The sequence below is a fragment of the Halichoeres trimaculatus genome, unplaced genomic scaffold (genome assembly GCF_033239565.1).
Source record: "Halichoeres trimaculatus isolate MK-OKI-2021-1 unplaced genomic scaffold, fHalTri1.1 fHalTri1_scaffold_17, whole genome shotgun sequence".
Classification (NCBI taxonomy): Eukaryota; Metazoa; Chordata; class Actinopteri; order Labriformes; family Labridae; genus Halichoeres; species Halichoeres trimaculatus.
In genome coordinates, this window is record NW_027437195.1 from 16,446,729 (window position 1) to 16,473,854 (window position 27,126).

Genomic DNA, 27,126 nt, shown 5'->3' on the forward strand with positions numbered 1-27,126 from the left:
GTAGCCCTCTGGTGTGATTGCATTAAAAACTGTCTTGACTCTGCAGTGGAAATCAAACCACTTCCAAAAAAATAAAAACCCTGGTCTGTGGGCACTGTTTGTCATTGCATACAGCTTTAAACTGCAACATGCATAGCAGAAACTATCTCTAAACTTGATCCAGGAACACAAGTGGGTTCTCTGAGCCCAAGCCCATTGATCTGACATTATTCTTCGTGGAAATGGTGAAAGCCTCATCCTCTGCTCTAGAGGAGACCAACCAGCTAGCATGTTTCTTTGCAAAGTACCAACGCCAGTGCCTGTGGTAGTATGGGGATGCATAAGTCACTATGCATGGTTAGCTTATACACCTGTGAAGACACTGTCCATGCTGAATAATATAAACAGGGATTGGGGCAACTTGTGTTGCAATCTAGCTAATGAATTTTCAGGGGAGACATTGCATTTATTAACATGACATCATCAAACCACATTCTGCTTATATTACAACATGACTCTGCAGTAGAAGATTCTTAAACTGGACTACCTGCACTCTTGACTTGTCAGCCACTGAAAACATTTGGTGCCTTGTGAAATGAAATACAGGACCAATGAGAAAACTGATGAATAGACTTTGTCGGGTAAGAATTGGAGAAAATTCACTTTCAAAATTCCCATAATTGGTTCCCAACAGTGTTATTAGAAGAGGGAATACAGCACACTGGTACAGCCAAGAACATCCCTGTGATAACTTTTCTAAAATGTGTTCAAGTTTAAAATTAGCAATAACTTTCTGTTTAACATATTTTTTTGTTTTGGCATTTAATCTGTTGCCTTTGCACTATTTTTAGTTTAATTCAAGGATTTAATGATTTGCTAGATATCAAAATCTTGTTTTTTTGTACCAACATTATATGCACTTTTTTGGGGAATAAAGGTCTCAGATCATAAGTAAGGGGGAGCATTCTCTGCTGCAGGCTTTCCATCCAGATATGAACCTTTCTATTTATAGCCAAGTCTATCTCCACAGATAGGAGCTGAATGCAGCTGAAGCATCATCTCTGGGTTATTGAAATGCCAGAGAAGACTTTTATAGATTTAATTAATATTGTTTTAATACGTTAATAAAGGAGGTGTGACTCACAAGCTGGATTTTCCACCTAGGAACAATGGGAGACGAGTCATAGATTTTGAGGATTAGCACATACAACATCATTGGGTACTGGAACACTGACTAGCTTTTCAGCTTGAGTTTGAAATCATCACAGATCTCATCTTTATTCATACTTTATGTGCATATTACAAAACAAAGGCTTGATGCCACAGCTCAGTATGAAAATCCCTGACAATCTGCACTTTCTTTGTTTGGTAAGCATTAAAAAATTTCCATACAAAATAAAGAATTGAACAATATTATACAAATTGATAAAACGTTACCAGAATTTACATTAACTTTTCGCGCTATTGTCAAAAATATTTATAATGTTTATAAATAATGAAAGAACGTGGTCACCACTGGCCACATCATCAGTTTAAGATGATTGCTGCCCCCTAGAGGCTGATTTTAAAAAAGCAACGTGATGACGTTTTCACCTGCGACACGCAGGCAAGAGCCATGCGTCAGTTGCAGCGTTATTATGATCGCGCCTGTAATAAGTTGAATATGAGGACTTGAAGCCACAGTAAAGTATATATTTGTTATAAAGTTTTATAGTTTAAAAAGGGACTGAGGAGTGGGAGGGTGGTGGTGGCTTGGCGTGCTGTGCGGACCTGCTTCCTGCTTCTGTTTGACGGCTGATCAGAGAGAGAAGCAGAGGACTGCCATGTAGCTGAGGCAGAAGAATGAACAGTCAGCACACTCCAACAGATGGGACAGACGACCACACAGTCCAGCAGGAGAATGAGCTAGAAGCCCTCGCCTCTATATTTGGGGATGATTTCCAGGATCTGCGGAACAAAGATACGTGGAAGGCAAGTTAGCTAGAATTGAACAGGACTGTAGGGCTTTTTTAAAGACTACTCAAGGGCTATAAATACTAGCTGTGATCAAAACTGAACGTCATAAATCACGGACTGTATTTTTAGGTTAAAAGACCTCCAGAGGTGCACCTCTGCCTACGGCCCAACGGCCTGAACACCGGTGATGAATGCTACGTGACTGTAGACTTGCAGGTCAAATGTCCACCCACATACCCAGACGTGTGAGTACTGACCCCTTGTGCTTGCTTTGTAATAACTAATAATATAACTTTATTTGCCATGCAAATTACAGTCACCGCAAATTATTAGTGTATTTTAAAGTTCATCGTTAAGTGTGATTCACATGGGCACACCCACCTCTGTAAATACTAAGTGAACAAAAGGGCAAGAGTTTTCTTGATGCTTACTTTCTACTTTGTACATCTACATTGTTGTCCTGAAATGTACTGTATTACATACATTCTTACATTGCAGCCGCCTTTCAGAATAAATAAACTAATCTCAGATTTCCAAAAGAGGATGATACAGCAGCTCAGAAACATATTACTGATGAATTCAGCTGATCTGACATTGAATTCATGAACTCCGTTTAAAGTCTCAAAGGGATTCATATTCCTGATTTTACTCAAACAAACAAAAAAAAACAACAACTGAGCTGCAGACTCTAAATTTCTCTTGCATGTTCGTGTGTGTGTGTGTGTGTGTATGTGTGTGTGTGTGTGTGTGTGTGTGTGTGTGTGTGTGTGTGTGTGTGTGTGTGTGTGTGTGTGTGTGCGTGCGTGCGAGCGTGCGTGTGTGTGGGTGGGTGGGGTTTTAAAGAAAGGAAAATTAAAAAAAACACATGATCCCCCATGACTGGGAAAATAATGAAAGCTGCTTCTTCTCTTTTGATTTCTAAACTGTGGCTTGTTATAACAGCTTCATATTCCTTATGTAACACTGTAACAAAGACGCAGACAAAACAAAGATGTACTGTGTGGCGTTGTAAATGTCATCTGAAAGTCCGCCTGAGATTATAGTGACTTTTGTTTTCGGAAACCAACAGGCCTCCGGAGATGGAGCTGAAAAATGCCAAAGGTTTGTCAAACGAAAACCTCCAGAACCTGCAGAGTGAACTCACCAAGCTGGCTGCTGTACGATGTGGAGAAGTGAGAACAAGCGCATGGCAGCACACACCCACATGTAAATAAACAGAGTGATTTAACATATTTACCTCTCTCCTTAGGTGATGATTTACGAACTAGCAGACCACATCCAGGGCTTCCTGAGCAAGCACAACAAACCTCCATCACGCTCCTTCCATGAGGAGATGCTGAAGAACCAACGGAGGCAGCAGGAGAAACGAGACCAGGAGGAGCAGCAGAGGATGGACCAGCGACGCAAACAGGAGGAAGAGATGGTGAGAAATATTTAAAGCTGAGTTACATGACTTCAAAGTTACTGATTTTAAGAGGGTTATGATGCTTTCCCATATGATAAACATGTCCATACCAAATGTTTGCAGATTTTCAGACGGCTACCTACTCATGTTAAAATGGTCTGTTCCAAAACTAGCACAATACTTGATGAAATGATGAGGTCATGGCGTATGGCTTTCCTAAGTGGTTCATGATACAATGGAGGGGTGGGCCTCGAACACTAAAGCCCTGTTTCCTCCAAGCAGTTCAGTTTGGTTTGTCTTGGCTTGGCATGGCACGCATTTTTTGGCATTTCTACAGACTAATCCTGGGACAGATCCCCAAATAACTGAGAGAAGCCGTGCAACTTTTTGGTACCCTTCTGTCAGGGAAAGCGATTCGATCTTGGAAGGTGGAGCTTTAACACTGCAGTCTGTTGATTGGTTGAAATAATCACCACTTACTGTGGTACAGCAGCTGTGTTTCTTCTGATGGCACACAGCCTTCCCTGAAACTAAGCTTGATTTCGCTTTGTAAGAAAGAGCCACATAGAAATCACAAAAAAGGTGAATAGCTGGATATGTTGCTCTTCATTTCCTCTGTCTCATTTTTCTTCTTCAATGGATTTATTGGCAGGGTACAATGTGTTGCGCTGCTATAGCATCACACTTTTATGTAACTGATACAGCTATTGGTATCTAGCTTCCACGCACTTACCACTAGGGGGCACAGTTGGCTGCGGAAGTGCAAACAGGACCAGGCTTAACTGATCCAACCCGTACCAAAGCATACTTAAGTGTGCCCACAGCTTTGCTCCTGATGGGCCATTAGAATGCTGGCCAATCCGAAGGAAGGGGTTTTCTGGAGCTGGAGGCCTTAAAGAGACAGCAGGAGAAAAAAAGTGTTTAGATAGGGGAAGAAATAAGTGTTTTCTTAAACGTTAGCATGAAAGAAATATCAATGTTTTGAGCTGCAAATCATGTAACGCTACTATGGGGTACCAGAGATACGGTAAAAACCCTTGAAAAAACTCAATACCACCATGTCAGTTTTTCATCGAAAAAGCAAACTCCCAACTTCTGGCTTAAACTATCTTTAAATGTTTTGTTTTTCCATTTTCTGTTTTATAGGAGAAGGAGATCATGGCTGAAATCCAAAGAAGGGAGGAGGAGAAACGAGAGGAAAAGAGAAGAAAGGAAATAGCAAAACAGGTCTGTGGTGCACTTTTCCAGGGATCTTCAAAGAAAACCCACAGTTCATATGTGTCTTTTAACTGGAGGTGTTTTACTCACAGGAGCGTCTTGAAAGCATGGAACAGTCAGTTTCTGCTAACCCCACCCTCTTGGGGAAGAGCCCACCCAGCCCAGGTGGAGCTCCTCCTGACTTGACTGAAACCAGGAGAGTGGTCGGTAACCGCCGTCGGACTACCTCAAATTCTCGTCACAGGTATACGGTCTACTAACGCCATTATTAAAAAGCTTCTATTGGTAAAAATACCTTTTAATAACTTTTGGAAATGTTCATCCTCTCGCAGACGTGACACAGTCAATGAAGAGAACAATCGTCCGCAGGAGCTTCTTCATTTCAACAGCAGCACTTATGGAGAACTTGTCGTACACAGAGGCAAAAGTTTAGGTGAGAAGAACCAGAGTATAATACATCTTTAGTGTTGTGCAAAAATCACTTAACTCTTAATTCTGTTTATCTGTTTTTACATTTGTTTCTGTGTTTCTAACTCTGACAGGTGAAAGTGAGAGGCTCCGTCGCACAGTGTACTATGGATTTGAAGCTAACTCTGGAGACTTTGCTGTGATCTACGAGTGGTCTCTGTGCTGGAAGAAGATGAGCAAGTTCTTCACCAGCCAGGAGAAAGGAAAGATTGAGAGCTGCAGAAAGCAGGTAAGTAAAGAAGAGAGCGGTTATTCTTCTTTCATATAATCTTGAAAATAGTTTACCAGTTTTAAAGGATCTGTAGTACGCCCTCAAATTTCTATCTATACATCACTTCTTTGTAGATCCATGCGTCAGAAAATGAGTTCAACTCCCTCCTGCGGCTGGATCATCCAAATTTGGTCCACTACATGGCGCTGAGCTCCACAGAGAAGGAGGACTCCCTGGTTGTAAACATGTTGACAGAGCACGTCGCTGGCACTAACTTGAACCAAAGCCTGAATACTCAGACTCCGGTCTCTTTGGATAAACTGAGCCATTACACAGCCCAGCTGCTGGCTGCCCTCGACTACCTTCACTCAAACTCTGTGGTCCACAAACAGCTGGGTGCCTCTAGCGTGCTGCTGGACTCTGAGGGAAATGTTCGACTGACGGATTATAGTTTATCAAAGAGGTTTGCTGATATATGCAAAGAAGACATTTTCGAGCAGGCACACGTGCGTTTCTCAGAGGAGACAGCGATGCCGACCAAAACGGGGAAGAAAGGAGACATATGGAATTTGGGGCTGATGCTGTTGGCTCTGAGTCAGGGGAAGGAGGTGAGGGAGTATCCAGTGACAGTGCCCACCAGCCTGCCTGCCGACTTCCAAGATTTCCTGCACAAGTATGTATGCATGGATACCTGACCATCTTCTTCAAGTTTTCAGCTTGTTCACTATATATAATTTGCTATTATAATGTACACACTCACGCATCTTCCCAAACAGACCATTGTCTTTTAAATTTCTGTTCTGTTTTTCTTACTCCAAACCATCTCCATTCACTTCAACACAATACAAAAGTTCTTGCTCGTACAATGAAAAGCAGACATAATGGAAATTGATATCTTTGTAAAAACAAACGTTTTTATCTTTATTGCCACATGTAGAATAATGAATACTGTGTACTTGATTCTGATTGGTCAAATAGTCAGAACATTGGTCATTTATCCTTATTAGGCAAATTTTACTTGTGGTAAAAACATTCATGTCTGTCTCAGAATCAGAATCAGGTTTTATTGCCAGTATATCTGCACAAACAAGAATTTTGACTGGTTTAACTACTCTCTTTGTACAACTATTGTAGATAAACACTAAATATTACAAAAATAGAAAAAAAAGAGCTGAAGTACTCAGAAATAAAAAAAAAATGTAAAAAAAATTTTAATGACATTTTAGATGGTAATAATAACAATTAAAGCTGCAAGCAGCGTTGAACGGGCCCTCGCCCTGTGCACGCCAGTCGGAGTGTGTCCTAGCCGCCACATTTGCTCGCCCAAGGCTTGCCAATCAGAGCATGCCCCAGCTGCCGCATGAGCAGGGAAATGTGGCTCAGCCAAAAGCCATAGGTTTAGGCATGAGGGTTAAGCCCAAAACTTTTGATGCCAGTAGCTCAAAGTAGCCGTACGGGCTGCAGATGTGAGCCCCTGGGTGGTGCTATGGAACGTTCATTTTTGGGCAAGCAGTGGAATCACGCGATTTTCGCCCATTCAGAATTTTGGAGCTAGGCGCATTCACATTTTTTCCAAGCGAAAGGCACGCAATTTGGGGCTAAAGGCGCACAAAGAAAGCAGAATAATAATAATCCAAAGGATTCCAATAGGGCTCTCGCCCAACCTGCGGTTGGCGGGCTCGGGCCCTAATAAAGAGGGGAAAAGTCAGGCTGGCCTCACTGACCTGGCCGTGGCAGTAAAGCCGATCAGTTTGAAACAGAGTATCTTACAATGTAAGCAGCACTGATAAAACAGCAAACCAAAGGGAGGAACTATAGCTGAATGAGTACAGAGATGGTAACATAAATAACCCTGCAGAGATCCTGTTAAGTGTCTCTGTCGTTACCTTTAACAGAAATGATCAGTACTACAATTCATAAGAAATCAGCAGACAAAGGTGTGAATTAACGTCACCCGTTTAGTGTTGGTCCATACCACATATAGACTTATAAGAAGTGTTGAAACGGTGGGAATGTTTTCTTTCACTGCACTGATAAATAGAATATAGTCATTAAAATAGTCTAAATATCAAACAAAACTCAAAACATGTTTACATACAAACTGCTTCAGTGTTTAGATGTGTGCTTTTAGGAACAGTCAAGACGTGTTGTTTGTTTTGAGTGTAATATTTAGGTAAAAATTAAACAAGCCCTTGTCATTTAAAAGGGTTGACTTTTGAAATAATGTAAACTAGTGTCATAAGGAAAAATGTAACTAAACTCTGTAATGCATGTGGTAACCATACAATTTGTGTCAAATATTCAACAATATTCCCACAACCATGATGTCCTGTGGTCCTATTTTAAACTTTCTCTGCCTGCTCTTTTTTTCTGTATATTTCTAATCATTGTTTCAATAATACGTCGAACATTTAGACTTATTTCTACTTGACTCAAAGCTCCTGTGCGGAACCTGTATTAGTTTCTGTGTTTTTCATAACCAGATAAGAAATCGTGACATTTACTTTAATCTGTGGATTTTAAAGTTAAGTGAGATCTGTTTGTTTTGTCTCACAGTCTCTTCTTTATGTTGTCAGAGCTGCAGATCATATTTTTCCAGCTCATCCTCAGATGTATCTGCATTCTAAACTGTTCATTACACTGTTTGTTTTTCATCACAGGTGTGTTTGTCTGGTTGATGCTGAACGCTGGACCACTCAGCAGCTACTAGAACACTCCTTCCTCAAGCCCCCTTCACCCAAAAACCTGCCACATTTCCAGGAGGCCAGCCCAGAAGGTATGTAGGTGGAGTCCTTCACCAGCCAAAACCCTAAGCACATTCTGCTTATCCTAAAATGTCACCCAAAAAAGGAAACGATCGGACTAAATAAGCGTTTTCTGTGGGATAAACTAACCTGTTTGAGTGTTGTGGTTCTATAACCTCGCTATTTACTTTTTTTAATTCAGCCATTTAGCCTCTGAGATCGCTTATCTTAGTTCTTGTTGACTAATTTCTCTTTTATTCATCAAATCACTTACTGACAACTTTTCCAGATCTGCCTGAGGACTTTCCCTCCTCAGTCATCCCACGGAGCCACATCCTCAATGCCCCCTTCAGCCCCGGGGGGCAGAGGCAGTTTTCTCGCTACTTTAATGAGTTTGAGGAGCTCCAGATGCTCGGAAAAGGAGCCTTTGGAGCTGTGATCAAGGTAAAATCCTACATTTCATTGTCAGAACAGCATTCTATTGATCCTTTGTGTCGTCCTAGTCTGTCCTTTTCCCTCTCTTCCTCCTCCAGGTTCAGAATAAGCTGGATGGTTGTTACTACGCAGTGAAACGCATTCAGGTAAACCCGGCCACTAAGCAGTTCCGACGCATCAAAGGCGAGGTGACACTGCTCTCACGCCTCAACCATGAGAACATTGTCCGCTACTACAACGCGTGGATTGAGCGGCACGAGTCGCCCACAGGGGGAGTCTTGAGCAGCACTGACAGCTCTGAGCAGTGGAGCCCCGCCCACAAATCTCCACAGGCTAAAGAGCGTCTGCAGCGCCTCAACGAGCTCGGCCTGCCTGATAACGTGGAGGACATCGCCCCGCCTCCAGCCCTGTCCAGCTCTGTGGAGTGGTCAATGTCCATTGAGAGGTCCTCCAGCGCCAAGTGTAGTGGACACCAGTCAAGTGATGAAGAGGATGAGGATGATGAAGAGGATGTGTTTGGGGCCTCATTTCTGTAGGTTTTTATTAATCTAAAAATTGTGTGCAAGAAGGTATGAGACATTCTCTTCACAAACACTTCATCTTCTCTTTTTTTGTATTAAGGAGACAATCAGACAGTGATTCAAGAAGTGACATCATCTTCGACAATGGCGATGAAAGTTTGGACGAGATTTCACAGGTTGGATCATTTATTCTTCATAATTGCATCACAGTTCACCTTTCAGGGTATAAAACTTTGTGTTTCCGCTCACAGGTTGAGGCAAGCAAAAGAGCCACAACTGAAACAGAGACCACGGACTCAGATCGACCTATGCTCGTTGCACATCACCTCTACATACAAGTAAGCCTTCCCTGTATGGCCACAATTCACCACCAGATGTCTCTGTTTTACCACTAATGCATGTTTTCCTCCTGACAGATGGAATACTGTGAAAAAAGCACTTTAAGAGACACCATTGATCAAGGCCTGCACCAGGATCAAAATCGCTTGTGGAGACTTTTCAGAGAAATTCTGGACGGGCTTGCTTACATCCATGAACAGGTGTCAATTAATTATTGTCTTTTTTGATCTTTTTGGATCTGCATTAGCTAAAACCTAGGTGGCAGCTACAAGCAAGAGCTTGTGACGTACTTCTATAAATGAATGAAAAATGATCCACACTGTCAAAGCTCAGTAAATAATATTTCTGTCGACTGAGACAATGCTATTTTACAGGTTTTCAATTCATTATTTAACATTTTTTTATATCATAACTTAAAGCTGTGACTTTATTTCGTTGTCCTGATCCCAGTAAAGAAAGATAAGTGCTAAAATATTATTGTATGCATAAAATACTGTGCTGCTTTGAGAAGTTTACATAGTCTAATCTACAGTTTTGCACAGTCCCCTATCAAGTCAAACATCATCAATTTTGAGCTGGGAATGTAAATCAACGCCTCTCATCAAATTTGGCTCCAACACACTCTGTATTTTTCATTTTATTGAATACACATATAGACTTTCTGATAACAGGTTAAAGTCAGATGCTGGTGTTTGAGAAGTTTTCTATTTTACACTTTTCCATGTGTTACTGTAGCTAATCAGTAGGTGGAGCTCCTGCTTTTTTTAGCTTCACTTTAGGGGAGCTGTCGAATCATCAATCTTTTTGTGAAGTCTGAGGTTTCAGTCCTATTATTATTTGAAAATAACCTAGGGTGACCATAACACCAAGTTTTAAACGCAGACATCTAGTTTACCTGGTTTAAACGTGTACCATGTTTGCAGTCACCCACGATGCAGCTGGTTAGCCTCATCTTCTTTTCTCTGTCTCTTGCAGGGCATGATTCACAGGGACCTTAAGCCTGTCAACATTTTCCTCGACTCACAAGACCATGTGAAGATTGGAGACTTTGGCCTGGCTACAGACCACCCTGCTAATGTGGTATGTCCTACCTGCTGGGACTTTGCATGGTAGATTTACTGTCATGTTAGTGTGTCAGGCTGTGTCTCAATGCTTTGCAAGCTGTTTGACCTAAATATAAACTCTGTCATACTGTATGTGTGATGTAGGTGTGCATTGTGGAGTAACTGTTTCAATGTCTCAGGCTGCAGGGAAATTTGAAGTGGAGGACAGCGGCTCAGGAATGATAACTAAACCAGACCCATCAGGTGCAGAAGTTTTAACCAACTCTATGCAGTCTAACTCTGGTTTCCTGATATTCCTCTAAAACTTAATACTTCTGTTATTATTCTACAGGTAACATGACAGGCATGGTTGGTACTGCCCTCTATGTAAGTCCTGAGGTTCAAGGAAACACCAAAGCCACCTACAACCAAGTGAGATTTCAAATATTCTGAAACATATTGCAAAAATTGTACACTGCACAGTTTTTAGTGTACTGATGTTTTCTCCCCTCCTCAGAAAGTTGACCTGTTCAGTCTGGGGATCATCTTGTTTGAGATGTCCTACCGGCCCATGACCACAGGGGCTGAACGTATCTCCGTCCTGAGTCAGCTACGAGCGGTGCGTTTAAGCTCATCATTGTTTTTTCTTCTTGTGGGACTTTGAAGTTGTCTCTGTGACTCAACTCCTTTCTGTCCTCACTACAGGAGCCCACCACCTTCCCAGAGGACTATCATGAATATCAGCAAGGAACACAAGTGAGGGACCTGGTAGTTGGGGCAAAATTATTCCTTTGAATGTCTGTGCACATCTCACAGCAATACACATCTCTGTGTCACTCGTTTGCGTCCACCAGAGGAAAGTGATCGAGTGGCTGTTGAACCATGACCCGGCTTTGCGCCCAACGTGTCAGGAACTGCTGAAGAGCGAACTGCTGCCTCCACCTCAGCTGGAGGACTCAGAGCTGCACGAGGTGTTGCAACACACCATGGCCAATATCAACGGCAAAGCGTATCGCACCATGGTTAGCCAGCTGTTCGCTCAGTACACGTCTCCTGTCATGGATTACACCTATGATATCGACCTGCACAAGGTAAGAACACTGCTGAAGATTAACATGCTTTGATAGGGCCACAATGCTTCATGTTCATGAATAAGTATTAAAAAGTTTAGCTTAAGTTATGGCCTCTTGATTGTTGATACAAACTAAAACTGATTAAACAGTTATATTTTAAACATATCTTTTCAATATTATCAGTGAAACTTAAGTACAGTGGAATATAGAGCAAACATGGCCAACTTTAATTTTTTATTGAAATATAGCACAAGCTAATACAAGTGAGATTTCTAGGGCCTTGGTGCTGATGTTGATTTATTTAAGATAATGTTAAACACTTTAAATGCTGTTTTACATCGTTCCTCCTGACTCTGCCTGAAGGTGTCACTGTAGACATAAGTATAGCTGCACTGACCCCTCCATGCTGCTGCACTCATCTGGTCTGTGTAAGAGTCCAGGGAGGTCTGCAGTTGCTTAATCGATGTCTCCTGAACCCTAACAGAGGCTGTTTGTTTTTGCTCTCCCTCCAGGGCAGCTTCAGCTTCAATGGTGCCAAATTGCAGCAGTATGTGCATGAAACAATCACCAGGGTCTTCAAGAAGCACGGTGAGTACATGATGATTGTCTGGTGCGTGTGAGCCCGAGTCTTTGTTGACTCTTTACTACTCACTGCTTGGACTCCTGACCTGCTGCAAGCTCCACTTTTAGGGACCCTGACATCTGCCCCAGTGAGTGGCAGCTAAACAATAAGCACACTGTTGGGCAGTTTGGATTCTGTGCAGGTGGTGGGGCTATTTTTGTGCACACTGCTGATGCTGTCCAGCTGCTCTTATTTGTTTATGTTTTGTGTGCATCTGCTCACACGCATCAGCTCTTCAAAGGTGAGGTTAATGTTATCTTATGCATATGTAGCGTTAATGCATGCTGTTTGTTCTCAGGTGCGGTGCGTCTCCAGACACCACTGCTCCTCCCCAGGAACAGAAAGCTGTACGATGGCAGCGAGCCGGCCTGCTTCATGGATCACAGTGGAATGCTGGTTACACTGCCCTATGACCTGCGTGTGAGCCTCACACATGATCACCTAAAGCACACATAAACACGCAGGTGTGCAGGTCTGAACTTGCACACCAACACTAATTACACAACTATTTGCATCAGCGAATGCAAACACACATCGTGTGAGGGTGCAATCAGCAGCCTTCTTCAGATCCTGCTACTTCAGGAAACCCTGAGGACTAAATGGTTGTTTCCACACTGTGATTGATTACAGCTTGGTATGCACTGACTTCACTGTCATTACACTAATGCACCCGAACCAACATAACTCTGTTTTCACTCTAGATGGCGTTTGCAAGATTCATCGCCCGCAATAATGTAACCCATCTGAAGAGGTAAAGTTTCATAATCAAACATCTTTAATGAGGCTTGATTAATTTTACCTATTACTTCAAGTGTCTTTTATAACCGTTTCACAACTAATATTGTGACATGCAAGGAACAACTTATTCCACTGTCATCCAGTTGTATCTTATAATTCAATGTTCTCCCTTTTATAAACTAGAAAACTGTTTGCAGCTGTGCTTCGATTCCAAACATAGAAGTGTGTTTCTTTTTATCCAGTTACTCACATCTTTTACCATTTATACTGAGAAGAAGGAAAGGGGTAATATTTTTAGGATATGGTGATAACATCTATAAATACCAACTCAAAACATCATGAAGGATATTTTTCTTATGGTTTTATGACATAAGTCTTAATTCCCCTTGAGGGTAATAGTCTTATTTTTTTAACAGAAGGTCTGATGATTCCAGGAGTACAGCAAGCGGTTTTGCTTCTGTTGTCAAATGTTTGCTTAATTTTCTTTGTCTTTCTCAAGGTACAGCATCGAACGAGTTTTCCGGCCCAGGAAGCTGGATCGAGCTCACCCACGGGAGCTCCTTGAGTGTGCCTTTGACATCATCACGCCCGTCACTAACAGCCTCCTTCCAGACGCTGAGACCATTTACACCATCTCTGAAATAATCCAGGAATTCCCCGCTCTCCAGGTTATCCATATACACTGCCTGTTTTATATATAATCCAATGAGTTTTTTTGTGGTGCCACATTGTTTTGATTCACATTCCTACCCTGCAGTCTTTGTTGATGCATCATTGTTCTTTTTCCTGCGGAAGCCATCATCCCAACCTGTCCTGTTTTTGTTTTTTCCTTTTTTACTTTCCACTCACATTCCCAGCATACCAAAGTATGCGTAATCCTGACAGTTTTACACTGGATTTATTATTTACATAGTAAATCTGTTCTGTGCAGCTCTGTCCACTTCCGCCCATGCCTCCCAGTACAGTCTATTTCCTGTCCACATTTTCCAGTGCTGCTTCAGTCTCCAGCCGCAGCTCTTCAGCATGTTTCATGAACCGGCTCGACCCGCGGCCTGACCTCAGATTCATCCTTTTAAAGTTAACATTTCTGATCCTCATGCAGCCTTTTGTGTGAAAGCTTTTAAGTGTATGTGAGTCAGGCAGAATGACAGGGCAGCCTGACATGTGCTTCATTATTCACTGAGAGGCTCACTGTACAGTAGTTGTCTGTAATTGCAGCTGAGAGGGTTAAAGGTGTGATTGCGTTTGTTTTTGTGACCGCAGGAAAGGAACTATAACATTTACCTGAACCACACCAGCTTGTTGAAGGCCATCTTGCTCCATAGTGGAATCCCTGAAGACAAACTGAGCCAGGCCTCCAACATACTGTGTGACGCCATGGTCAGTGCAGGTCACATGTGCACCACAGATGTTATCCACATCGCGTGTCTGTCACAAATATCCTGGCATAAACATATAAAGCAGAATCATTCCCAAATAAAGCACGGGCAAACTTTCTATGACTTTCCTTTCTTTCCCTTTTTCATTTTTACTGCAGAGTGAAAAGCTGACCAAACGTGAGGTGGAGGCAAAGTTCTGCAACTTTTCACTGTCAACCAATAGTGTAAGTGTCCAAGCGGCTGCATGAGCCTTGTGTCAAAACAATCAGTGCAGCAGCAGCTAGTTTTCTCCTGGCTCATAAACACTGAGCTCTCTCCCCCTCCCTGCTGCGTCCAGTTGCAGACGCTGTACAAGTACATAGAACAGAAAGGAGACCTGCAGGACTTGGCGCCGCTGCTGGCATCACTCACCAAACAGAAGACTGCTGTCACCCAGCTGGCCAAGCAGGGCCTCAAGGACCTGGAGGACCTTACTGTGCTGCTGCAGAGACTGGGAGTGAAACTACAGGTGACTTGAATTCTACGGCCAGTTAAAAACGACGTATGTGTGTTTTTGACTCATTAAAAATGTGTCCTCTCTTCAGGTGGTCGTCAACTTAGGCTTAGTTTACAAAGTGCAGCATCACTCTGGTGTCATCTTCCAGTTTGTGGCTTTTATCAGGAAACGCAAGCGTACGGTGCCAGATATAGTGGCTGCTGGAGGGCGCTATGATCACCTGGTGAGTTTACGACTATCTGCAGCTGTTCTTAAAAAGTATGGATGGAATCATGCATGTGCTTGACTTATCACCAATATCCTGCTGCTCTTCATCCTGTATTTACATAAATCCACACTATGCAGCATTTATGAGTCACTTCACCCGCTGTCTTTCTGTGTTTTCCCCCTGGTGCTGCTAGATCCTGGAGTTTCGAGGGCCTGCTTCCACGGTTCCAGTGCCCTCTGCAGTGGGGGCCAGTGTGGCTCTGGACAAAGTCTGTGCTGCTATGGCCAGCATGGAGGAGCCAGTGAGAGACACACACACGCACACTTTTAAACAAACAGACATAGACACCAGGAACTGACATTCCTAATTATTATAATGGAGGAGCACCAGACAGGGCTACATATTTAATGATGCCTTATTGCAGAAGTCTGCTGCTGCTGCTGCACAGCCAATTTTTAGAAACATCTTAATAACTATGATCAGTGTGACTCATGACGCCGCCGAGTTATTTTTGGTAGTCTATCATTTTCTGCATTTCTTATTGAGAGTGTGAAATGATGTGCCAAGTAAAACTGCATGTAGGACTGAGCAGGAAGAAGAGCTTTCAATATGTGATTTCTTTCAAACCACTTTTTTATTAATGAAGCCTCACTGACTCTTTGTGCACTTACCAACTGATATATTCTAACATATCCTTCAAAACTGTGTCTGCTCTCTGTTTTAGCCATCAGTAAGCAGCTGTGATGCGCTGGTTGTCCCAGTGGGGCATTCTTCCATGTCCAGAGCCATCAACGTTGTGCAGAAGTTATGGAGTGCCGGTGTCTCTTCAGACATAGCCTATGATGTCTCTCAGGTTAGAGCCCAGCTGACATTGAGTTCATTAAATTTAGATGTGCACTTTGAGACTTTTTTGGTAAACAGTGTTATGTTATGATCATGTTATTCACCAAAATGCATTTTAGTCTATTCTTGTGACCAAGCAAAAGCTTTCTTGCTACACTGCCAACATGTTAATTATCTTACAACTGCTGACAGGTGAGAGCCTGGTCTATACTTCTGTCAAACTGACTGCATAGTTGTTCTGTGTCAGTCTTTTTTGTAGCAGAAGTCTTCTTAAGTAGCCTGGAGTGCACTTCCTCCAAAATGAAACTACCCATTGAACTGACTTGGACCACAGCCACTGCAATTGGTCCATTAGGCAGCGTTGTGTTTCCTGTATTCAAAGCATAGACTGTAAAAAAAAATGGACGTCATCTTGCTTGGCTCGAAGTGAGGTTGCCATGAAAACTGCTCCCCCTGGTGGCTGGCTGCAGTGTAGGTAAAAAAAATCTGTCTCCCCAGTCATTCCAGATGGGCTGTGGTCAAACTTTAAAAAATGAATACACCTCGTAGAAATGTTTCTCATGTCTGATTGTTGTGGTGATTTGAAGATATCATTTGGCATCTTGTATTCAGGTCCTCTTTTACCTGAAAAGATTTGTCTTCATTAGTTATAATAGGTTAAAAACAAGGCTTTACGTAACGTTTAAAGAGTATTGACAGCTGCCGTTCTTGTGTATTTTTTTCGGGGATCGTAAAATATGTCGGGAGGTAGAGTCGAGAAGTGTTTAGACTCTTGAAAGAAAAAAAAAATACTATTATTTTTGTCACCCAGCTCCACTCAGATTCTCCCAGAATCCCTCACAGTCTCTACTGCGCAGACTGGCTGCACAACTGTTTCAATTGCTGCGCCCCTGACGGGGAATTTTGGCTTCAAAAGCGTACAATGGTAAATGGCGGAGCCATGCTGTCCACCACGTATACAGTCTGTATACAGTCTATGATTTAAAGTATTTCATGAATCGACGCACACTGGCAACAGGTGTCAGTTTCAATTTAACATTATATGCTTAAAACTGTTAGTGTAAAACAGGCGATCCCACAGCGTAGGGTCAGTGCAGAAGAATAAACTTGGTTTATGTGCACATCATTGGTACTAGTTAGCAGGTAGACTTTGTTAGGCTACAAGTGAATATTTTATCCTTCCAGTTGGTGTGTTGGAAGTTTGACAAGATGAGCTAGCATAAGGATGTGAACAATTTTAACAAGAGCAAAATATGATGGTCAGAGCACCTAAAAACTGCAGCACTAGTTCTAAATCTAATCCAGCAAGTTTGGGATGTGCCAAACAACCGATTCTGATCTATGGCCAGATACCAGATACCACAGCACACCTCCAGAGGTCTGGAGGAGTCTGTATCATGATAAATTGGTGCTGTTTTGACCCTGACATTGGTTGACATTATTCTAGGCAGGTGGTCATGATGTTATGGCTGATTGGTGTGAGCCGTATCTCCATCATGAGAACCAGATGTGTTTTGAAGGATTGAAGCTTCCAGGTTTTTGATGTAAATCCAGGAAAATGAGTCTTTCTGTTTGGGCTGCGTTTGTGCTGGAGAAAGAAAAACTAAAAATACTTCACTTTAAGCAATGATAAAGTGATAAAGTGAAATGCTGATAAACTACATGGCTGAGGTCCACTTATGTCAGCTGAACAGAGCAGAGACCATTTCTCAATGACTTAGTTCCTGTCTGTGGCTGCTAGAGACAGAAAACACAGAGGATTCTCATTGTGCTTTACAAGAGGGAGGATTTCAAAGTTTGTGATCGTAAACTTAAATGAACTCCTGAGGTTTGTTTATTTTTTTGGCCAACTTCAGGTGCATGTCTGACATTTAAAATCCCCAAACAAGTGAATATCTGAACACCCCCATCTGTCCTTTCTGTTGTTTGTCAAACTCTAATTCAGAGGGTAACACCAACATACGTGCTCTCATCTGTCGGCCCAGACTTATCGAGACAGCATCAGAAATAGTAAACATCCCAAAGAATGAGCTGCGCCTTGTGGTTTTATTTGAAACCAGCTCACAGGCCATATGGGGACAACATGCCATGGAGTCATTTCTTGCAGTAATTAACTTTGTCGTCTGTAAGACTGTGTTCCAGTAAAGTTTCTGATATGTTTTTGTTATGGAAATTTGGAGTAGGATTGTAGAGCAGCCAAGTGAGATCAGTCTCTTCAAAGTGAGCTTGTTATCTCCTGGTCCAAACCTCCTGATGCCATGCCTCTGTCACATTCTTCATGCTTATGTGACGAACTGATCTCAGCCTTGTGTTTGTGTAAACGCCCTGCCTGCCACTTCTCTGTGCCCACATCTAAACACTCCTGCTGTTTTTTCCTCTTTTACTCTTTATAACCTATTGTTTGAACTTTCCTCCTCTGCAGTGCATTAAGGTTTGGTCTTCATTGTCTTTTGTACTGGCACAGGACATAAGCTATTGGCCACCTTCGTTTCCCCCCGGATTCTTAGAAGCAATTAAGAAAGGTTGGCTTTGGCTGAAAACAAGCAGCACTGTGTCCAATTTGTCAGCACTGTTTGTGTGTGTATTTGTTCATTAGGTATGCGGTTGGTGCCTGGGTTAGTGGCGAGATGCTGAGAACACCTTGTTCGAACCTTCTCCCCCCGTCACTCGACTTTTGTTAACACCTTTCACATACTGGCCTTTTAACGAGCTGGATCTGGCGCTTTAATTCAACCTCAAGGAGACCGTTCCACTCTTTTAGCTTTTATTATCCAAATATGGCAAACCCCTTCCACATGCCGTCAGCACCAATTGGCCTCTGGAGAACAGCTTACCTTTGACTTAATTTGTGCTGTCATTGAGAACATTGTGAGAAAAGAGGAAGATGTTGAGCTTATGTGATGATAGAGCAGAGACACGCACACATTTGAACTAAAAAGGGTTTGTTCTGTGCCATGGCTAGAAATGTTGAGCTTATGGTTACCTCACTTTTTAAGATTTTACAGTCTTTGTGCTTTAGCCAAGTGGCATCTCTTCCATGCCCTTTCTCGTCTCTTTCAACAAACACATCAGCCTCAGTGAGAACAGGGCAGCTGGTACAAAAGTCCTGTAACTTTTTCAAAGTTAACTCATGATTGGTTTAGTTTTTGATGGAAGAAAACAGGATGCATGAGATGGTGCCTGCTCCAGGATTCCAGTTAACACCTAGTTCTAAAATAAACCCATGCAGGCCTTCTGGTTGGCATCTGGAAAGCCCATGACAAATCATGACAAGTCATCAGCAAGCAAGAGGAATGATGAATTGAGCAGTGAATGGATCCACTGTGTTGTGAAAAAGAGAGTTGTTAGATAACATTTTAATGCACCCTTAAATCACTTTCAAACTTTTGATTGAATCAGCCTTTTGTCATATTGTGTGTTTAGTCACAGGAGACATTGTTGGAGCATTGCAGGCTCACTGGAATCAGCTGTATGGTCCTGGTCTCTGACAAGGAGGGAAGCTATGTGAAGGTAAGCCAAACTCCAGAATGGATGCTGACTAATACATCTCTATCAAAGCATCATACTTAGGTCTGCAGGCAGGAATTGAGAGAATGAACCTTTTTTAACAGAATATTTGAATCAGGGAAACTAGCTTTGGGTGTTAAAAAGTTGCAGCAGATGTTAAAGGGCATCAAACATGGTGATCAGAAAAATAAGAACAATGTATAACTAGAAAAGCAGTCAGAGAGCGCAGACCTCCACCAAGCATATTGTGATTGTCACCAACACTTTAGTCCTACTTTAATGTTATACTCCCTTTCAGCAGACTGTCTGCTACAAATTGGTGTTAGTTTCAGGTTTGTACAATAATTTGTTTCCTGACAGTGTTGAACATAATGATGACCCAGTACATATTTCATATTCCAGATCTTAGTATCCAGAATATTGACAGGATCTCGATCGTACTTTTACATCTGTCAGAAATGATGGTGATCTTGTCTTGTATTGTTTTCTCAAAGCAATCCGACCATTTATGGTGGAGTTATATACACATATGGTGAAAACAGCCCTATCTCACAATGATAAAGAATACTTTTAAAAAAATCCTGGATCCAGACGGTGATCCAGATCACCTCTTAAATTTAATCCCTTCTTCCTTATCCCATTTGGAACATTTGCTGAAAATTTCATCAAGATCTGTGTGTTAGTTTTTGAGTTATGTTGTTCACAGACAAATAAACTCTCCCAAAAACACAAGTACAGTAGCGGCTTGGTCAATTGTGGTCACAGTTTTAAAATACTAATTTATGTAATCCTTGAAATGTTTGACATTGAAACAAATATATATATATATATATATAAAAATCCTAAAAAAAAACCTGCTGCAAAACAGCCCACATATCTGATTCAGGATCTTGATCTGTCAGATTTTAAGTGGGCCCCAGTGCTCCCTGGCCACCCCCTGAATCTGTCTCTGCAGGCCAGACAGAATTACCCCAAAACCATCCAGCTTATTGTGAAGTACTATGCACGTGGATGCACCTATTGCGCAGTATTATAGACACTAACACAAGTTTGTTCAGCTCACCATCACTGGCTTACCTCGTTCACAAAAAGCCCTGTTTTTGTCCATCCTATGAATGACCTGATTGAGAGCTGTAACCTGCAAGTTCAAGATTATGAGCGTGGTGAAGAGATGAATATTTCATAACAAGAATCTGTGGTTTAATAAAAGCATTGTTTGTTTTCCTTCGTAGAAGAGACTTGAGTCTGCAGCCTTGTTCTTCCATTTCACTGATAATCTACAGAGCAGGAACAACAGCATCGTAACACAATATAAGAGCGGTCCATAGAGACCTGCTCCATCACTGTCAAAATAATTTGAGTTAAATAGCACTGTATGTGTTCAAATCTCTAGAATAACAGGTATTAAGAAGTTAAATTTGACAGCCCTGAATGTATCATGTTGTTTGATAAAGCCATGTAGTAAAGAAAAAAGAAGCTTTCTAAGAGCCTCCTGGGTCATGTTGCTGCGTTTTACCCCACAGAAGTCTCATTTCTTTCAGGCACAAAACTTTATTTTGTCTGCTGCCATGTCCATGTCTTCATGCCAATCAAGACTCACCTCTAAAATTTCTTTTATGTCTGAAGTGCTGCTTTTAAATGCTACTATTAGCCTGCAGTTAGCCTGTGATTTTCTGAGAGAGACATATGGAAAGGTTGTAAAGAGCAGCACATGTTTAAGTTATTAAATGTCCACAGGTAAAATCCTTTGAGAAGGACAGGCAGTCTGAGAAAAGGATCCCCGAGTCGGACTTGGTGGACCACATCATCCAAAAATGTCGGACCAAGTTCTTTGAGGACAGGAACATCAGGTAAATAAGTTTAGCATAATGTACAGCTCAGATGTGTGAATGACGTAAGAAGCTTGTTCTTATATAATATCCCCTCTGTGCCCCTGCAGAGAAATCTCTGAAAGCATGTCTCTCCAGAACCCTAAAGGATCACTGCTCAACACCACAGGTACTGTGTTCAGTCTCATTCCTCCAGTCTGCCTCCGTAAACAGCTTAAACTTTATATTTGTGACTCTAAAGTCTAACTGCAGCCTGCAACAGTCACACCTCTGTTTTTATACAGTCGTCCTTTGACTCCACTTAAGTCCTCCATGCCATAAATGTGCTGAATTATGAAACAGAATATTGGGAACTATGTGTGATCAGCAGTGTATGACTGATTCAAGTGTTGCTTGCTCTCTCTTGGTATTAAGCTGTTTTTCAAAATAGTGTACAATCAGTGCAACAGAAAATTTGACATGCAAATAGACTGCTACCAAACTGTTGTGATTGAAATAAACACCAGCCTAAATCTTGTTAGATTATGCATGATTAGCTGTTGGATTAAAATAATGTAAATAATACTTATAATTGGATTAAATGGATCTTATTTTTCTGCAACAAGGTTCCTCAGAACAGCACGGCGGCAGCAGCACCATGAACGTTAGTGTGAATGTCATCAGCCCAGAAAAAGTCTCCGCCAGTGCAAGACGACGCTATGAAACTCAGGTTTGTGATGCATTTTACACACACACACACACACACGCATGCACGTACGCATGCACGCACGCACACACACAAATGGAATGTTGAACATTTACCTGCAGAAAACATTTGTCTGAAGAAGTATTCAGCTTGCAGGCCGACCTGTTCAGATTGTCTTTTATTATTATAACTGAAAGGAATGACTAAGTGCTGCCAAACATTCTGTTGTGGTTCATCAAATTAGTTACAAATGTTTTCCATTGAGGCAAAAGTGGAGTTTGCATCTGGACCTGAATTTTCAATCATTTTATTTTAGCCTTAAAAAAACACAATGAAGTCCCTAATTTGTGTAAAAACATGGCAGTTCTGTTTTATTAATTCTTTATTGGATATTTCGTTTTTTGGACACAATGACGAAAAGGGTGACACTGGATTTGTAGCATTTGCGTAATTCTACATGTAGGAATGGATGAAGCCATCAGTTTTAAACAACACTCCTGGATTTTGGGATCTTCACAGGGACAGCTTACATCTCTAAGGGAAATGTGTTCAGTGAAAACCAAGCAGTCATAGACTCACAAAAACATCATCTTTTGTAGAACTTTCAGCTGCCAGGTCTTAACTTTTGTGAACCAGTGTTGGTCTCTGGTGGTAACTGTCTTTGTTGCCTCTAATTTGTAAGTTTCAAAAAATACTTATTAGATATTTAACTTCTCTAAAACAGCTTAAGCTTGTTTGTTTGTTGGATGATTGCGTGATGTATTATTTCCTTTAGTTAATTTTTATCAAGGGAGCAGCAATCATTTTTCTTCCTTCTTACCTAATTTGTTTCTCCGAAATTCTCTCTTTCAGATCCAAAACAAATTACAGAATCTCTGCGGCAATTTGCAGAACAAGAGCAATGACATTGAGGTTCTGGCGGTAAGTCATTTATTTATTTACCCCTCCCAGTCCCAGCTCCCCCTCTTTTTCTTTGCCCTCCCATCTTATCTCTTGAGCTCATGTGTGAAATCACACAGCGAGGAAAGTCCTTTTGATAGCTAAAACAGCAAACATCTCTTTGGAGCAGCCCTTTTATAGCAGCATGCCTTGCGCCAAAATCCCCTGCTGGAGGTTAAGATGGCTGTGAATGCGTTCTCATCGCTACAGAACAATGAACACTAAACAGAGAGCAGTGAGCCAGTCATTTCATGGGATGTAAATGGCTGCCATATTGAGTTTATTTGTGGTTTGTGTTGTAGATTTATGGCCAGATATTCTCAAAGTAAATCAACCCTGCTTGCCTTATTTACCAAGCCACTGCATATTCCAAATAGGCTTGTCATCTGTGTAGAGGTCTGCATTGCATCAGTGGAGCAGTAGTAAATAGGAGTTATCAAAGCAGCGATAATCACCTTGATTCTGGTAAGCAGAGGAGGCCTGTAAGTCTTAGTTCCCGTTTGACAGCTGCATGGTCGTCTGTCAGTCAGTGAAACTGGAACACCAAAGCGCTTGTTTCTCAATTCAGACCCAAGAGGCTGTTAGCTGCTTCCTGTAGAAAGGACATGAGGTACTTTCAGGCCTCTGTAGAGCAGTGTGAAAGTGGAATGCTAGATAATTTGTAGGGATGGCTGGATTGAGAAAATCTGGGGCCAAAAGTGTAAAAAAAAATAACACTAAAGAAGAGAAGTGGGTCAGAGATCCATGATTTTTTTGTATTTTGTTTCTATTTTATAATCATATCCAGCTTAACATATCTTATGGTATCTTTTTTTATTTAATTGTATAGCACCTACTGTATTCATATCACATCAGACTTTATTGTGTCTGGTCACAATATATATCAAATGGTATGAAATCGTTTCATGTGGTACTTCATTGTAATGTACCAAACTGTACTGTTCCACATCATACCGTAGTGTATTATTTCATTTTATGGTCTCATTCATGTTAAAACACAGTGCACCACAGTTTGTTGTGCATGGGGCTGTGTAGTTGCAGGCTGTTCAGGGTGTCCATGCTAACCCCTGTACCAGTAGCAGTACTTAGCTGACTGCATCCCTGGTCATTTGTAGCAGAGTGGATTAATTTTAGTTTGCATATTTGTTAAGCCTTGTGTTTAACTGTTGACTACTTCACAGTTGTTTGCGTTAGGATATCATTTTCCATTGCGCGTTTGTGTGACGCTGCTTGTTTTGTATCCCACAGGTCGACCTGCAGAAGGAAACGCTGATCAACTTCCTGTCTCTTGAGGTACTGGCTTCATATTTGGAGTTAATAAATAATTACCTTTGAATAAAAGGAAGAAAGGGGAGAGGAAGTGGAAAGAACGGCCATGAGAGGTCGAGATCCCAGACAGGAAGAGGGGATCCCGTCTGCTTCCTCACAGTCTGATGAGGAGCGCAGTGAGGGAACACCCTCGCCTGAGTCTAACTCCCTTAACAAGGCTCACAGATTGAACCCACACGTACTACAGTTAACAAAACGCATACTTAAGAGGTGTTAATATTAACATTCCAAACTGCTGAGCAAAGCTGTGCCCATTAAAACCTGCCTCCAAAGAGCAGGAGTTAAAAAAAAGGCCTTAATTATGTTTCATGAAGTAACATGGAGCTGAAAAAGGCTTTTAACACCACCGTTATACAAGCTCCATACATGAATGGGCCACCTATACAGTCAGCCACACAGCACATGTGTCAAAGAAAACACGTTTGGTGAATAAAACACACGACAATACACAGTGTGTATGACAGGCATTATCCTGAGTCAGGACTCCATAAACCCAGTGTAGGTTTGCTGCAGTGCTACATTTGACTTACCCAAATATACCCTGAATCTGCAGCTGGAAAACCCTGTTTTTTCTCTACATCACGTCTGCTTTGAGAGTCTGAAGTGTGTTACAGACATGAGCAGAATAACATGTTATGAGGTGTTATGTTGGTCAGTCCTAGTTTTGATGGTAAAACCATATCTGTACCAGACTCGGTTTCTATCTTATATACAGCATTTTACAGCCTTGTCATGACTCTTCATGTCTCTCTGACCTCTGCTCTTTCGTTTTCTTTCAGTTCGACAGCGAAGAGCAGTTTAACAGCAGTGTGAAGACTCTGCTGTCCCGTCTTCCAAAGCAGCGCTATCTCAAGTCTATCTGTGATGAGATCCACCATTTCAAAATTGCAAAAAGGTGGGTTATTTTTATGCCCTCCCCCACATATATGTATAATCCTTTACTCTGCTGCTGTTTTCCTTTTACTCATCTACACCCTGGAAACAAGTATTGTTTCAAACTCCCTTTTTCCCATGCACAGATTTGTCTGAAGTGTCAGAGCGTTTCAGTTTTTCCTCCTCAAAAGTGAAAAACAAGGGACTCAAACTGTATTGACAGTTTCCAAACAAGCAGTTTCAGACGTGGTGTGTCAGCGGGAGCCCCTGTGGAAGATGAGTCAAAGGACCCTGCAGCCTCTCTGCTCACTATCACACAATTCATTCCACTTCACATTTTTTCCTTCAACTCAACCCAATCCACTCTGTTTCTAAATTACAATTTGAAGACTTACTGAGTTCTCCAAAGGGAGCTTTTATTGAGAGGATAGCCCAGATGATGGAGAAGGCTGCCCACTCTGTATAAGGGGTGCACAATTTAACCACTAAACTAAACCAGTGCCTAGAAAAGCAGAAATAAAAACATTGGGAAATACATAAAAGTACTTAAGAATATTGACAAAATAAAATATACTTTCAAATTAAAACATATAATAGCCTATAAAGCACATAAAATACAGAAAAAAGTGAACAGCAAGACAGAAACCACAGAACTCTCATACTGGGTTGAAAGCCCAGGGATAAAATTAACTTTAAGACGGGATTTAAAAACTGGTGAATGTGGAATGTGCAAATGTGGTTGGATAGCTTCCTCAATAATCAAGGGGCCACTGCAGGAAAAGTGTGGTCACTCCTGGTTTTCAGCCTCTTTTAAAGGCTGACAAGAAGCAGCTAACAGATGACCCCGAAACTCGAGGGGGACAGTGTAGAGAGTGACAAGGTCCAAGACGTAACGAGCTGGGGTCCCATTTGGAGATTAAAGATACAAACAATAAAACCTTAAAATGAATCCTCAAACCCACAGGGAGCCAGTGAGGGAAACCAGGATGTGAGTAATAGTTTGGAGCTTGTGAGCGTCTGTTAAGAAAGAGCAGCAGACCTCAGTCATAAAATGGTAAAAGTGACCTGATCTGTGAAAGATACCTTAGGCCCCGTTTACACAACAACGTTTCATCTCAAAACGCTAAAACACGGGGAAAACACAGTGAAAAAAATCTGCGTTTACACGGAAGCGCTGATGGACTGAAAACGCTGTAGTAAGTTTGCCAGGCCTGTAGGTGGTGCTATAACTATGTTGTCCAGAAGCCGCTTTTGGGAGATCTCCACCGAAGTAGAGTTGAGGCGGTCATCTGGTGCATTGGGGAATACTAAGTTAAAAAGTGGAGCAACAGATGCACATTTTGTTGAAAGACAGTCAGCAGATGGAGCAGCACAAGCACAACACGGTAGTGTGCGACGATTGTAACAACGGTACTGTTGTCCTGTTGTATGCGCTCATGAGTAGCGGAGCGTGACGTCAGCGTTTCCACTGAAAACACAGGTGTTCTGTCGAGTTGTTCTACCCATTGAGACGTCCTACTTTGCGTCACTGCGCATGCGCACAAGTCAACAGCATCACCTGAACAACAGCACAGAATCGTCCTACCGATCAGCTGTTTATTAAGGAAAACGGTGAAAACTGCAAGATTTTAGTGTTTTCTACAACCTAATCCCAATTTCTTGTATTTTTCATGTTTGCATGCGTGTCAGCTAGCCTTTGCATGACATTTTTTTTGCGTGTCGGCTTGCCTCTGTATCGTGTTTGCCTGTCGGCTTAAGGAATGAATGAGAGCTTTATTTCGGACACATCCTGATGGTCCATATCATACAAAACAACAAACATACCAAAGGCCTAAGGAGCAAATTAACTTAATATAAACTACCCTATTGCAGCGCCCTATTCAGCATGATTTGACAGGGTATTTTTAACTGTCAAATCATCCTACCTGCTAATATCTATGTGGAAGTGTGATTTGACGGGGTTTTTTCTCCCGCCGAAGCGTCATACACATAGATCTATGTGGAAGCACATTCTGACTTCCTGCTTTTAAGTGGTCTATTTACATGAAAAGGCCTTTGAAAAGAACAGAAACTAAGACAAAAGAAACAGGAATCGCACGTTAGCATTTTCTAATGAGGTAGGACAGCTCGGCAGATAAGTCTGTCATTTCATCCTACGGGTAGGACGATTCACGGAGGTAGGACAACTCAGCAGAACACCGGCTTACTGTTTACACGGCCCCTTAAATGAAGATAAGAGATTTGAGCGAAATTTGACTCATTCACACACGTGTTAAGAGATTTTTT

General features: G+C 41.8%; 1 protein-coding gene across 1 annotated transcript in view; it reads left to right on the forward strand.

The window, feature by feature from the left end:
- The first annotated feature begins 1,551 nt into the window (after positions 1-1,551).
- eif2ak4 (eukaryotic translation initiation factor 2 alpha kinase 4) overlaps positions 1,552-27,126 on the forward strand; it is a 28,901-nt gene continuing 3,326 nt past the window's right edge. The window contains exons 1-38 of the mRNA XM_074692142.1: positions 1,552-1,950; positions 2,065-2,180; positions 3,005-3,107; positions 3,185-3,358; positions 4,487-4,567; positions 4,651-4,802; positions 4,891-4,991; positions 5,101-5,255; positions 5,372-5,910; positions 7,898-8,013; positions 8,271-8,425; positions 8,515-8,948; positions 9,038-9,113; positions 9,189-9,275; positions 9,354-9,476; positions 10,252-10,356; positions 10,520-10,583; positions 10,672-10,751; positions 10,837-10,938; positions 11,025-11,075; positions 11,174-11,410; positions 11,905-11,980; positions 12,313-12,434; positions 12,716-12,765; positions 13,252-13,420; positions 14,016-14,132; positions 14,290-14,355; positions 14,469-14,639; positions 14,716-14,850; positions 15,029-15,136; positions 15,560-15,688; positions 19,102-19,188; positions 20,923-21,035; positions 21,125-21,183; positions 21,620-21,723; positions 22,552-22,620; positions 23,887-23,931; positions 24,747-24,862. Coding sequence (XP_074548243.1) covers positions 1,822-1,950; positions 2,065-2,180; positions 3,005-3,107; positions 3,185-3,358; positions 4,487-4,567; positions 4,651-4,802; positions 4,891-4,991; positions 5,101-5,255; positions 5,372-5,910; positions 7,898-8,013; positions 8,271-8,425; positions 8,515-8,948; positions 9,038-9,113; positions 9,189-9,275; positions 9,354-9,476; positions 10,252-10,356; positions 10,520-10,583; positions 10,672-10,751; positions 10,837-10,938; positions 11,025-11,075; positions 11,174-11,410; positions 11,905-11,980; positions 12,313-12,434; positions 12,716-12,765; positions 13,252-13,420; positions 14,016-14,132; positions 14,290-14,355; positions 14,469-14,639; positions 14,716-14,850; positions 15,029-15,136; positions 15,560-15,688; positions 19,102-19,188; positions 20,923-21,035; positions 21,125-21,183; positions 21,620-21,723; positions 22,552-22,620; positions 23,887-23,931; positions 24,747-24,862 — 4,916 coding nt within the window. The 5' untranslated portion in view covers positions 1,552-1,821. The remainder of the gene's footprint in view (positions 1,951-2,064; positions 2,181-3,004; positions 3,108-3,184; positions 3,359-4,486; positions 4,568-4,650; positions 4,803-4,890; positions 4,992-5,100; positions 5,256-5,371; positions 5,911-7,897; positions 8,014-8,270; positions 8,426-8,514; positions 8,949-9,037; positions 9,114-9,188; positions 9,276-9,353; positions 9,477-10,251; positions 10,357-10,519; positions 10,584-10,671; positions 10,752-10,836; positions 10,939-11,024; positions 11,076-11,173; positions 11,411-11,904; positions 11,981-12,312; positions 12,435-12,715; positions 12,766-13,251; positions 13,421-14,015; positions 14,133-14,289; positions 14,356-14,468; positions 14,640-14,715; positions 14,851-15,028; positions 15,137-15,559; positions 15,689-19,101; positions 19,189-20,922; positions 21,036-21,124; positions 21,184-21,619; positions 21,724-22,551; positions 22,621-23,886; positions 23,932-24,746; positions 24,863-27,126) is intronic.